We start from the raw sequence: 13832 nt of genomic DNA on the forward strand, positions 1-13832 counted from the left end.
GGCTGGGATAGAGCTGGGAGAGCACTGTACTGCTCCTGGAGAGAAGTCAGGCAAACAACCCAGGGGCAGACAGCATGGAAACAGTGATCTGAAGAGCTCCAGGGACACACAGAGGGGAGGTTATTTGCTCTTCTTGGAGCACATCCGTGAGAGGCAGTGTTCATGGAGACACCTCTCTGGGAACAAAGGAGCAAGCCCATGCCATTTTCCTCCCTTGCCCCTCAGCATAAGCACAGAGCCATCTGTGGGAAGCAGCACAGTGCAGACACTGGCTGCCTAACTTGCTTACACCAAGCCCCACTCCCACACACTCTGGAAGAACCACCCTTCTTAGTCAATGCTTGCCTCAGTCACAGCATAGTGGCCCCTCCTTCATAAGACCAGCACAAACTCCAGCCTATACCACATCTCCCAACCAGGGAGTTTTGCATGGCTTCAGTTCTAGTGGAGGTGGTTAACGGATTTCATTTCACAAGCAGGCCAGAGACCACGTAGCTAAAACTCGCCACATTCCGGTCAGGGACCAAACACTGCCCACAGCTGGCAAGTAGAACCTCTGCAGATGGCTGGCATGAAGGATAGAGCAGCCATAACACAATAGCAGAGTGCATGTAGCACACACCAGAGACACTCCCTGAAGTGCCAGGCTCTGGGCACTACATGACCTCTTTTTCATAAGCTATTACTTTTAGGAGCAGTAGATGTAACTGGCTTTTCTAACAGAGAGGAGGCAGAGACTTAGACAAAATGCAAAGATGGAGGAATGTATCACAAATGAAGAACAAGATAAGGCCACAGCCAGAGATCTAAGTGAAACATATATAAGTAACATGCCTGAAGGACAATTTGAAGCAATGATCATAAGGATACTTACTGGGTTTGAGAAAAGAAGACATTAGTGAGACCCTTGCCACAGAGATAAGAGTTAAAAAAGAATCAGAGATCAAGAGAGCAGTAAACGAGATTAGAAACACACTTAACACAGTGAACAGCAGACTGGAAGAAGCAGAGGAACAAATTAATGACCTAGAAGACAAAGTGTTGGGAAGCAATGGAGCTGAACAAAAGAAAGAACTATGCAAAAATGAAAATAGACTTCGGGAACTCAGTGACTCCTTCAAATGTAATAACATTCATATTGTAGGAGTCCCAGAAGAAGAGAGAAAAGGGGGCAGAAAATTTATCTGAAGAAATAATAGCTGAAAATTTCCCTAATCTGCGGAAGGAAGCAGACCTTCAGATCCAGAAAGCAGAGAGAACTCCCAATAAAATCAACAAAACCAGGAGAACCTGGGTGGCTCAGTCAGCATCTGACTTCGGCTCAGGTCATGATCTCCTGATTCATGAGTTCAAGCCCTGCATTAGGCTTTCTGCTGTCAGTGCAGAGCCTGCTTCAGATCCTCTGTCCCCTCTCTCTGTCCCTCCCCTGCTCATGTGCTCTCTCTCTCTCTGTCTCTCTCTCTCTCTCTCTCTCTCTCTCTCTCTCAAAAAATAAACATTAAAAAAAAAAACAAAACCAGGCCAACACCGAGACATATAATTAAATTTGCACAATATAGTGATAAAGAAAAAAAATCTTAAAGACAAAAGAAGTCATTAACTTACAAAGGAAGATCCATAAGGCTAGCTGGAGATTTCTCAACAGAACCTTGGCAAGCCAGAAGGGAGTGGCATAATATATTCAAAGTGCTGAATGAGAAAAATCTGCCACCAGGAATACTCTATCCAACAAGGTTATAATTCAGAATAGAAGAGATAGTTTCCTAGATGAATAAAAACTAAAGGACTTCATGACCCTAAACCAGCCTTGCAAGAAATATTAAAGGGGATTCTTTGAGTGGGAAGGAGAAACCAAAAGTGATAAAGGCAGGAAACACAAGGCAGAAAAAATGAGTATTTCTGTAAAAATCAGTCAAGGAACTCAAATGCACAAAAAGGATATAATGTTTAATAACACATATCTGAAATAGGAGGAGAGGAGAAGAGAATGGGTTCAAACTTAAGCAACCATCAACTTAATATAGACTGCTATTTCAGAAGAGGTTATTTACACCCTAATGGTAACCATATATTAAAACCACTAATAATCATGCAAAGAATAAGGAGAAAGAAATTCAGATATATCAGTAAAGAAAATCAGCAAATCATGAAAGAGAGGAAGACATGAAAGGATCAGAGAAAATCTCCAGAAACAACCACAAAATAAATAATAAAATGGCAGAAAATAATATCTATCAATAATTACTTTGAATGTAAATGGACTAAATGCATAGGGTGTCAGAATGGATAAAAAAACAAGACCCATCTATATGCTGCCTTGAGACTCATTTTGGACCTAATGACAACTGCAGATTGAAAGTGAGAGGATGGAGAAACATTTATCATGCAAATGGATGTCAAAAGAAAGCCATAGTACTCATATTTATATTGGAGAAACTAGACTTCAAAACAAAGACTGTAACAAGAGACAAAGAAGGGCATTATAAAATAATGAAAGAGACAATCCAACAAGAAGATAGAACAATTGTAAATACTTATGCACCCAAATATGGGACATGCTAATGGGGCCACCAATTATATAAAACAATAACAAACATAAAGGAGCTAATTGATGATAAATAGTAGTGGATTTTAACACACCACTTAAGCCAATGGACAGTTCATCTAAACAGAAAGTCAACACATAAACAATGGCTTTGGATGACACATTGGACGAGATGGACTTATCAGATATATTCAGAATATTCCATCTTTGAACAGCAGAATACACATTCTTTTAAAAAATGGTTCTTTTTTTTAAAAAAGTTTATTTATTTTGAGAGAGAGGAAGAGAGAGAAAATCCCAAGCAGCTCCACACTGTCAGTGTAGAGCCTGATGCAAGGCTCGAACTTATGAACTATGAGATCATGACCTGCGCCAAAATAAAGAGTCAGACGCTTAACTGACTGAGCCACCCAGGTGACCCAGAATACACATTCTTTTCAAGTGCATGTGGAACATTCTCTAGAATAGATCACCTATTAGGTCACAAAACAGGACTCAACAAATACAAAAAGACTGAAGTCATACCATGCATCTTTTCTAAGTACAATGCTATGAAACTAGAAGTCAACCCCAAGAAGAAATCTGGAAAAAACACAAATACATGGAGGTAAAACATCATGGTAATAAACAATGGATGGATCAGGTAGGAAATCAAGAAATTAAGAAATACATGAAAGCAAAGAAAATGAAAACATCAAAAGCTTTGGGATGCAGCAAAAGCTGTGCTAAGGTGGAAGTATAGAGTAACACAGGCCTACCTCAAGAAGCAAGAAAAATCTCAACCTAATCTTACACCTAGAGGGGCTAGAAAAAGAACAAGAAATGAATCCTAAAGCCAGCAGAAGGAAAGAAATAATAAAGATTAGAGCAGAAATAAATGAAATAGAAACCTAAAAAAGCTATAGAACAGGTCAATGAAACCAGGAGCTGGTTCTTTGAAAAAAAAAAAAAAATCAATAAAATCAATAAACTTCTAACCAGACTTATCAAAAAAAAAAAAAAAAAAAAAAGAGTGAGTGAGAGAACAAGAGAAAGGACCAAATAAATAAAATCACAAATAAGAGGAGAAATAACAACCAACACCACAGAAATACAAACAATTATAAGAGAATATTATGAAAAACTATATGCCAACAAACTGGACAACCTAGAAGAAATGGATAAATTCTTAAAAGTTCCTGTTTAACTTACCAAAAGTTAAACAGGAAGAAATAGAAAACCTGAACAGACTGATAACCAGCAAAGAAATGGAATCAGTAATCAAAAGACTCTCAAAGAACAAAAGCCCATGGCTAGATGGCTTCAAAGGTGAATTCTACCAAACATTTAAAGAATTAATGCCTATTCTTCTCAAACTATTTCAAAAAATAGAAAAGGAAGAAAAACTTCCAAATTCATCTTATAAGACCAGCATTACCCTGATACCAAAACCAGATAAAGACTCTGCTAAAAAAGAGAACTATAAGTCAATATTCCTGATGAACATGGATGCAAAAATTCTCAATAAAATATATAGCAAACCGAATCAAATAATACATTAAAAAATTTATGCACCCCAATCAAGTGGGATTTATTCCTGGTTGCAAGGGTGGTTAAATATTCACAAATCAATCAATGTGATTCGTCACATGAATAAGAGGAAGGAAAAGAACTATATGATTATGTCAATAGATGCAGAAAAAAGCATTCGACAAAGTACGACATCCATTTATGATAAAAACCCTCACTCAACAAAGTAGATTTAGAGGGAACACACCTCAACATAGTAAAAGCCATATATGAAAAACCCACACAAGCATCATCCTCAGGATGAAAAACAGAGCTTTTCCTCTTTTGTCAGGAACAGGACAGGAATGTTCACTCTGACCACTTTCATGCAACATAGTACTGGAAGCCCTAGCCTCAGCAATTAAACAACACAAAGAAATAAAAGGAATCCAGATTGGCAAGAAAGAAATAAAGCTTTCTCTATTTGCAGATGACATGATACTCTATATAGAGAATCCAAAAGACTCTGCCAAAAAACCACATGAATTCAGTAAAGTCACAGGATACAAAATCAATGTACAGAAATCTGTTGCATTTCTGTACACCAATAATGGAGTAGCAGGAAGAGAAATTAAGGAATCAATCTCCTTTACAATTACACCAAAAACAATAAGATACCTAGGAATAAACCTAACCAAAGAGGTGAAAGACCTGTATTCTGAAAACTATAAAAAAAAAATGATGAAAGAAATTGAAGATGACACAAAGAAATGGGAAGACATTCCATGCTCATGGATTGGAAGAACAAATATTGTTAAAATGTCTATACTACCCAAAGCAATCTACACATTTAATGCAATTTCTATCAAAATACCAACATTTTTCACAGAACTAGAATGAACTATCCTAAAATTTGTATGGAACCACAAAAGACCTTAAATAGCCAAATCAACCTTGAAAAAGAAAAGCAAAGCTGGAGGCATCATAATACCAGACTTCAAGTTATATTACAAAGCTAGAGTGATCAGAACAGTTTTGTGCCAGTACCACAAAAATAGACACATAGATCAATTGAACAGGATAGAAAAACCAGAAATGAACCCACAACTATATGGTCTATTAAAAAGCAGGAAAGAATATCCAGTGGGAAAAAGATAGTCTCTTCAACAAATGGTGTTGGGAAAACTGGACAGCAACATGCAAAAGAATGAAACTGGACCACTTTCTTAAAATCAAACACAAAAATAAGTTAAAAATGGATGAAAGACATAAATGTGAGACCTGAAACCACAAAAATCCTAGAAGAGAGCACAGGCAGTAACTTCTTTGACATTGACTATAACAAGATTTTTCTAGATATATCTCCTGAGGCAAGGGAAACAGAAGCAAAAATAAACTATTGGTACTACATCAAAACGAAAAGCTGCACAGTGAAGTAAACAATTGACAAAACTCAAAGGCAACCTACGGAATGGGAGAAGATATTTGCAAATGATATATCTGAATTATACATAATTATCTGTATCTCTGTTATCTAAAATATTTAATGAACTTATAAAACTCAACACCTCAAAAATGAATAACCCAATTAAAAAATAGGCAGAAGATATGAATAGATATTTTTCCAAAGAAGACATTAAGATGGCTAAACAGACACATGAAAATATGCTCAACATCACTCACCATCAGGGAAATACAAATCAAAACCACAGTGAGACATCACCTCACACCTGTCAGAGATTATGTAATTTAAGTCCTCCATTTAGCACAGTGTTTTAGGAATAGTAGGGACTCAATAAGTAGTGTTGGTATATATATGTATATGTATATGTATATATGTATATATATATATATCTAAATATTTATTATTCTATTTATTCTTCTCTATTTCTATTTATTTGCTCTTAGGGTATTATGTAAAATTTTGTTTTATCAAAGTAATTCCTATACATAAATAATCAAATATCATTGAAGTATCTTTCTCATTAAAAGCAGTCTTGTGCCTACTTTCCTAACTCTTACCTCCAAAGCAGCCACATTTACTATGTAGCTTGCATCTTCTGATAATCACCTTCATTGTTCTCTAATTAGCTTATTCTATTCTCTATTTATTAGCTTTAGAGAGTATTTACTGACTTCTCATTATGACCTTTGAGAATTGCTTTGTTATCCCAACTTCTCCCCTCCATTTTCCCAGTAGAATTAGAATTTTCACTTAAACTAGTACATCATATTTATACTATTACAACCATAAATATTGTTCACTGCTGAGTCAAGTAACTCACAATGATTATCTGCCCTCATATAGGTGTTTGTTTTCTTGGAGTAAATTATTTCCTTTTCTTTCATTTGCTTAATTTTCTATGTACATACAGCTTGTTCTTTTTTTTTTTTAATTTTTTTTTTAACGTTTATTTATTTTTGAGACAGAGAGAGACAGAGCATGAACAGGGGAGGAGCAGAGAGAGAGGGAGACACAGAATCCAAAACAGGCTCCAGGCTCCAAGCTGTCAGCACAGAGCCCGACGCGGGGCTCGAACTCACGGACCCTGAGATCATGACCTGAGCCGAAGTCAGACGACTAACCGACCAAGCCACCCAGGTGCCCCTGGCTTGTTTGTTCTTAATACATCTACAGATCTGTTGAATGCCTGGTAATCATTGTTTCAAACTCAAAAGCCCATGAAATATTCTATCAGTTCCATTTTTTCTGTCGTGGAGACCTCCCTTCACAGGATTCTGTCCTTGTGCTCTAATGTGGACAGGTTGCTCTCTTGTCTAAATGTCATGCTAGGACTTTCCTTAGCATTTTAGTTTGGGGCTTGTTTTTGAGAGAGTTTGCTAATGTGAATATAACTAGAATGAGGAAGCATTAATATTTTAGAAGGATTCAGATTATTAATATATACTGCTTCTATGTCCTGGATTCACCAGCCAGTGAGGTCACATAAAATGAGGTCACATTTGCTTTTGATGCCCAAGTTATAATGGCTCAAGCCTTCACAGTTTGAATGCAAGATCTGCACACCACTAACTGCAAAGTTCCCGCTGAGTTTTTCTGGGGATCCCTAATAGGACTATGCTCATGTGTGCTCACTAGCTAGTCCATCTGCTGGTCACCACAAGGCATTTGCCATGTTCTTCCTCTTTTGCTGTGACTCCCCGGCAATATGTTTTGCCCTGAATATTGTTTGAAGGTGCTGATAGTATCCCTCATAAAATGGATGTTATATTTGCCAGGGGCATTTTCTCCTGATGTTACTATTTCCAAGAATGCCAGGGGTACTAGGTTTGATGGGAGGTCATCAATGACTCTTTCCCCAAGTCCACACACTTCCCTACACCTCCTCCTCCACTGCTGTACTGTGGAACTCACAGTCTCTTTCAGTTTTTCCTCTCTCCAAACCAATAATCATCAGCATTCACAACCCATTCAGTACCCATTTTGTCAGGAACAACATAAAAGCTAGAAGGTTCAGAAGCACAGCTCAACTATGTAATTTATTACCAAACCAGAATGTTTAACATTTATATTCTAGTGAGTTTCTTAAGCCAGAGAAACAACTTTAAAGTAAGATAAGTCCCCATTCTGGAGATAGAGAACTTCTTGCAACTTTGAAATGATGGACCTCTTTTTCTGCTAGGAAAGATTTTAAAAACCTTAGAGTCTACTTTCAATCCAAGTACTATATTGAAAACCTTTAAATATGCCCATATTTAAAAAAAATTTTTAATGTTTATTTTGAGAGAGAGAGAGAGAGACAGACACAGAGCGTGAGCAGGGGAAGGGCAGAGAAAGAGGGAGACACAGAATCTGAAGCAAGCTCCAGGCTCCAAGCTGTCAGCACTGAGCCTGATGTGGAGCTCGAACCCATGAACTATGAAATCATGATCTGGGCTGAAGTCGGATGCTTAACCGACTGAGCCACCCAGGTGCCCCAAAATATGTCCATATTTTTAAAGAAACCCTCAAAAATTTTTTCCTTAGGAGAATTTGGAAACTGTCTATAGATATTTAGAAATAATATTGAATTGAAATAGTAAATATTTCAGACTTCACTAGTTCAAACTGGACTTTGTCTTAAAAATGATGTAATTTGCTGAATTAGCATTTTCAAAAAATACTTAAAAGTGGAAATGTCACCAACAGAGAGATCTGCAGATAACAACAAAGGAAAGACTTTTTCTTGTGAAGTTTAAAGTAATACCATGTTGGTCTTTGGGGCCAAATGAGAGAATTGTTTTCAAAATGAAGGCCATATTATTCCAGAAAGAAATTTAAGATAGTACAGAGACCCTTTATCATCTTCCCCTGCCTCCCTGTGAAGTGTCATTTCCTCCTTCTTTAATGTTCCAATTTTCATTTAGTGGAAGAAGACACTACAATTTACCAAATCAGTAAGAGGCAGAGCCTGGATTTTAACCCAGGTCAATTTGAATTCAAAACTGGTAGCTATTTCCTGCCTACCATATTGTGACATGTCATTTTGGATGGGTACAAAGATGTCTCTAAGGCGCAGGAGTTGTTCTAAGGGAACTACCCAGCTGTGTGGATTATGTGGGATTTCTCTGGCATATATAATGGTTCCCTGGTGATCCACACTCTATGTTGAAGGAGACTCTGGAGAAGATCTTCTGTGCAAGTAAATTTAATTCTAAATCTCACTGTCCCTCCCCTTTCTCCTAATGCCTTTTCTTCCATCCCTTTTTTAGAGAGAGGCCGAGTAACTGGTTGCTGATCCTACACTCTGCTCCCATAAGCCATCCACATGGCAGACCTGACTTACCTTTCCTATGACATCTGTTAACAGTTTAAGTGCCAGAGGATCATGAACCAAGGAGTCTGTGTAAAAGGAACCAAGGTATTTCTTTGGGTTGGTCGGATTGTCCTGGGCACACAGATCTGGGCGCATGTTGAATCCATGGGAAATTCTTCCTACTGTGAAAGGGAAGGCACCACCTGCAAGTAAACCCATTAGTGAGAGGTTAGTGTCATTGGAAAAGATATTTTTCAATCCTCATATTGTATGCAAAAAGGAGTTACTGTAGTCTATTATTTACAAAGAATGTACTGGAACCTAAATGCTGGGAGATGACCCAAAACAAATGATATGAACTCATCTATGAATTCATGTTCAAGGAATTTATTCTAAAGAAAGAAGACAAGTGTGTGAAGTTATGTGGTCAAGGTTTTCAAATGTAGCATGCTTAAAATAGCAGAATACAGAGGCAACCTATCAGCTGGGAAATATCCAAATAATGATGGCCTATCCATAAATGTACTGCCATGCATGCACCATCAAAAGTGGTGGTTGTGGGGGTGTTTGTGTGTGTGCCCAAGAGTCACAAACTCCAGTTCCCGTAAGGATCAAGCAGGAAATGTAAATTACTGAAATAGGCCTATTTGTAAATAATGGTGAATGGTAGGGACTCTTGCAAACTGGAGAGCTTGTAGTCTGACTAGAGGAATTTAAACAAAATAAAACAAAAGCTATGCCAACCAAACTAACCTTGACTTCAAAAATGGAATTTGGCTCCCAAACCATCATATACTTTATGACTAGAATGATGGCTGCAAGCATGTTATGGGCTGAATTATGTCCCTCCAAAATTAATATGTTGAAGCCCTAACCCCCAATATAACTCTATTTGGACACAGGGCTTTTAAGGAGGTAATTAAGGTTAAATGAAGTCATAAGGTGGGACTTTAATCTGATAGGATTGGTGTTCTTATAAGAAGAGACTCCAGAGATCTTTGTCTCTCTGTGCATGCACAGATTAAAGGCCATGTGAGGACACAGTGAGTAAGTGGCCTCGTGTAATCCCGGCAGACAGGTCTCACCAGAAACCAACCCCGCTGGCACTTTGATCTTGGACTTCTGTCCTCCAGGACTATGAGAAAATAAGGTTCTGTTGTTTAAGCCACCGAGTCTGTGGTATTTTGTTATGGTAGATCAAGCTGAGTAATGCAGATACGGTCTTACCTCCATGTGCAAAACACACTTTCAGTTTAGGAAATTTCTCAAACACTCCTCCCATGATCATGGAGCAAATGGCTGTGGTGGTCTCTGCTGGCATTCCTGAAAGAGGAAGCAGTCACAGGGCACAGAGCTGGTCATCTCCAGCAAGAAGCTCAGTGATGCTAGTGGTTGGGGAACGTCTGCTTGCTGTGATTGTGACAAACATGAGGTTGCTGCCTCAGCATGGTTTGGTTGTAGACAACCTTTACTTTGGCAAGCAGACCATCTGAAGTTTCCTATGTGCCACTTGCAGGTGGAGTCATTTAATGGCCAACATAGTCAAGGAGCCAGAGGACCTAGCTTTTGTCCTGATTCCTCCAGCTTCACTTTAGGATGTTGTAGGGCAAGCAGAGTACAATGAGTCTGGGTTGAACCCTAATTCTTCCAATCTTCTGCTTCCTGGCCTTTGACAAATTATTTAACACCCCCAGGACTGTGCTTCTTCACCTGTAAAATGGGGACACTGTTGCCCATCTTGCAAGACTATTATGGAACCTTGCAAATGATGATGTTGAGAAAGTTCCTGGCCACTGGCCAGAGCTTCACATTAGAGGCTACATTAGAGCCTCTAATGCTTCTCATTAGAGAAGCAACAATATTAGTTGCTTCTGTGTTTCAGTTTCTTCATCTGTACAATGGGTTTGTTCTTGCCACTAGTCCTCAATAAATATCAACTAAAATTATAATTCCTGCCAAATCTTTGCTGCATCTTAGAGATGAGGTTGAAAATAACTGGATTAAAATGAATTATTTCAAGTGCTTTGTGCTCCTAGAAGTAACTGTTCCATGCTGACCCCTTTACCTCCACAGAGTTAGTCTGGGTTACATTTCCAGGCTACTGCTTTTCAGACTATGACTAAAAAATCTCTGGGGGAATCCATATGCAAGCCTGTACCTTCTGGGGAAGACTGACTCTCTGGCTGCCAAGTGGGGATTTACTGGATGCTCATCCTGCTCCGAATCTCTCATTGCTCTATGGACAGAGATACCTCTGGCTCCCTGACCTTCTGGGAATTCTGGGAGCACAATGATTCATATCCACCTGGGAGAAGTTTGTGGGCAGAACTTCCTGAAGGCAGAGAGATGGAGGTGGACAGCATCACTTCTTTTTGGTCCTGTGATTCTGCTCTCCATCAATTACTTGGACCATGATTGCATAATCCATTCTCCAAACAGGAGCCAAAGTGGAATATTTTCAGTGTCTGTTGCATCATGGCCCTCCCCTGCTGGGAATTCTCTAATCTGCTAATGACCACTTTTCCATTCACAATAGAATTCTGAAATTAGCCTGTTTGTTTGTTTATGGTCTGTATATTTGCTTGTCACCTGTTTCTTCTAACCAGAACATAGGCTTCAGAAAGGCAGAGGTTTTTGTCCATGTCAATATCCAAAGTGCTAGGTACAGGGCCCAGCATGCTGGAGAGGATCAACATATATTTGTTGCATAAATGAATGATGAAATGACTCTTTATGCATATGTTCTCCTCTATTTTTCATGTGGGAGGCTGTAATGTAAATAAGTTTGTGGGACTTGTCAAAGTGTTATGTAAGTTAGGATGAGATTTTCTTTGGAGCTGGACAGCATTGGTCGCCCTTAAGTTATCTCTTCTTGCTAATTGTTGCTCGAGAATTTGGTGGGGGATGGGTAGGAAGCTGCCTTACTAAATACATTGGTCTAAAAAAGAAATCACAGAGGCATAAAATGTCAGAGCAGAAAGATAATCCAGACCAGCTCTCCCATTTTAACATGAGAAATGAGCCTAAGAAGGTAAAGTGATTTGCCACATGTTATAGAAATAGAGACTGGCTGGAACTGAAATTCAGTTTTCTTAATTTCAATATATGGCTCCATTTAATTCTTCATTGTGGTTCCTTTATAATTACTTGTACTAATTGAGCTGAGGGGAGAGAATGGATAATGGCTTCCCTAAAGAAAATCCTGGGCTGTTCATCTGGGAACCCCACTATTCATTGGGTTTATAGATGAGCTGCACTTTTTACTTGTGGCCACAGTTACTGTCTCCATTTCTTGTTATCAGGGGTAATAAGGAGAAATTGGATAGGCCAAGCAGAGGTCTCTCCTTTTTTCCTCTCCCTTACTCTCATGTGGAACCGTGAATGAATAGTGCAGGAACAAAGAGCAGAAGAGAGAAGCAGATAATAGGAAAATTAAAAGCCTGGGTTATCTACAATATAGGGCCTCAGATCCTTCGGTGTTGGAAATTCTACTTGTAACTCCAGTGTTCTCATTTGCAAGACCTGATGCTATTATTGGCTCCTTAAAAAAAATCTATTAGATAGGCATGGTTAGTTATTTTGGGGACCTTTTTGGGAGTCTGTTTAATGAGGTAGCTTTGGAGTCAGACAGATTTGTGTAAATTCCATTTTCACTTATTAACGGCATGACTTGGACAACTTATTTAACCACTGCAAGACTCAAAGGTAGTTTCTCTACCTATAAAATGGTTATTATGATGTTAACCTCAAAGAGTTTTGTGTGGATATGACTAAAATTAAATAATATATACAGCACTTATCTAAAAGCTCAGGAACTCACAATTCTGTTCATTATTCATACTTTCTCTTTTTGACATAGTAGTATTCCAGAGATAATTGGAAAAAAAACTCAAAGGCTTGATCCTCTTTTCCAGACTCTGAGCTGACACAAACCTACAAGCCAAGGGAGCCAGTATTTGGCCATTCGTCCATCCATCTGCATGTCCCAGGGGTGGACAAATAGGGAACAGTTCAACTTTTCAGCCACCTTTAAAGAAGCAGTGAGAGAGAGAGAAAGTGAGAGTTATTTGGATGAGCCAGCAAATATAGTGGACTATTTTAGGAAAACTATTTTTCTCTGGGTCTATATTTATCTGAGTAAATAGGCTAAAATACTTAAAAAATTTTTAAATATTCATTTAGTTTTGAGAGAGCGAGAGAGAGACAGAGCACGAGCAGGGAAGAGGCAGAGAGACAGGAGACACAGAATCTGAAGCAGGCTCCAGGCTCTGAGCTGTCAGCACAGAGCCCAACACAGTGCTCAAAACCATGAATTGTGAGATCAGGACCTGAGCTGAAGTCAGAAGCTCAACTGATGGAGCCACCCAGGTGCCCCAATAAGTTAAAATATTTTTGAAGTTGTTTCTTGATCTATGTAAAAGAGTCATTGAGAAATTCTGCTCCTGCTTAGAAAATAAAAATGTCACTTAGAATTAATAAGGGGGTTGGTGGATTTATCATTGAGGTTGATTAATTTAATATGTTGTTTGGCAAAAAAAGTCACAGGAAGTATCCATCATTCAACTGTTTTGGCTGAGAGCAAAATGCTTAAGGACTGATCCCACACATCAGATGCAGGTGAAATTCTCCCTGCTGGTTCTGACTTGATCCATTCTTTGAAAAGGATTGTTCAGATTGTATCCATACAGTCAGGGCTAGCGTGTTCCCATATTTCCCCCCACTTAGAAACCTGAGGATGTAGAAAGTGAAGAAGTGATGCATTGGTGGCCAGGGGCTCATGACTGGCCTGGAGCAGGCTGGCCTGACCCAAGCCGTCAGACATTCAGAGTGTGACACCAGATGGAAATTTCCGGGGATCTCTGGGTACTCATGAAGTCTTAGGAGCCTAGCTGAGTCCCTGAACAGTCTGTTGAGAATGAGATGACTTTAGAACATCAAGAGCCATCAGTGCCTCAGCTGGGCAGGTACTGAGATGAATGTCATGGGCAAACCTTTCAGGGCCTTCTGGGAAATGGAAATCCTATCTGGATGGAATGACTTTT

General features: G+C 38.8%; 1 protein-coding gene and 1 long non-coding RNA gene across 3 annotated transcripts in view; one reads left to right on the forward strand and one right to left on the reverse strand.

Moving 5' to 3' along the window:
- The window catches only part of LOC144617170 (uncharacterized), a 35303-nt gene extending 24447 nt beyond the window's left edge, over positions 1 to 10856 (forward strand). Inside the window, exons 3-4 of one of the 2 annotated variants that reach the window (XR_013557334.2) lie at positions 6464 to 6635; positions 8747 to 10856. This is a non-coding gene — a long non-coding RNA (uncharacterized LOC144617170). The remainder of the gene's footprint in view (positions 1 to 6463; positions 6636 to 8746) is intronic. The other variant, XR_013557333.2, reaches the window with a different exon arrangement.
- ACMSD (aminocarboxymuconate semialdehyde decarboxylase) overlaps positions 1 to 13832 on the reverse strand; it is a 53838-nt gene that overhangs the window by 14802 nt on the left and 25204 nt on the right. The window contains exons 6-8 of the mRNA XM_078451358.2: positions 12724 to 12817; positions 10018 to 10113; positions 8821 to 8993 (exon numbers count right to left, since the gene is read on the reverse strand). Of these exons, the coding sequence (XP_078307484.1) occupies positions 8821 to 8993; positions 10018 to 10113; positions 12724 to 12817 (363 nt within the window). The remainder of the gene's footprint in view (positions 1 to 8820; positions 8994 to 10017; positions 10114 to 12723; positions 12818 to 13832) is intronic.

This window comes from Panthera onca, chromosome C1, assembly GCF_046562875.1.
Source record: "Panthera onca isolate mPanOnc1 chromosome C1, mPanOnc1 haplotype 2, whole genome shotgun sequence".
Taxonomy (NCBI): domain Eukaryota; kingdom Metazoa; phylum Chordata; class Mammalia; order Carnivora; family Felidae; genus Panthera; species Panthera onca.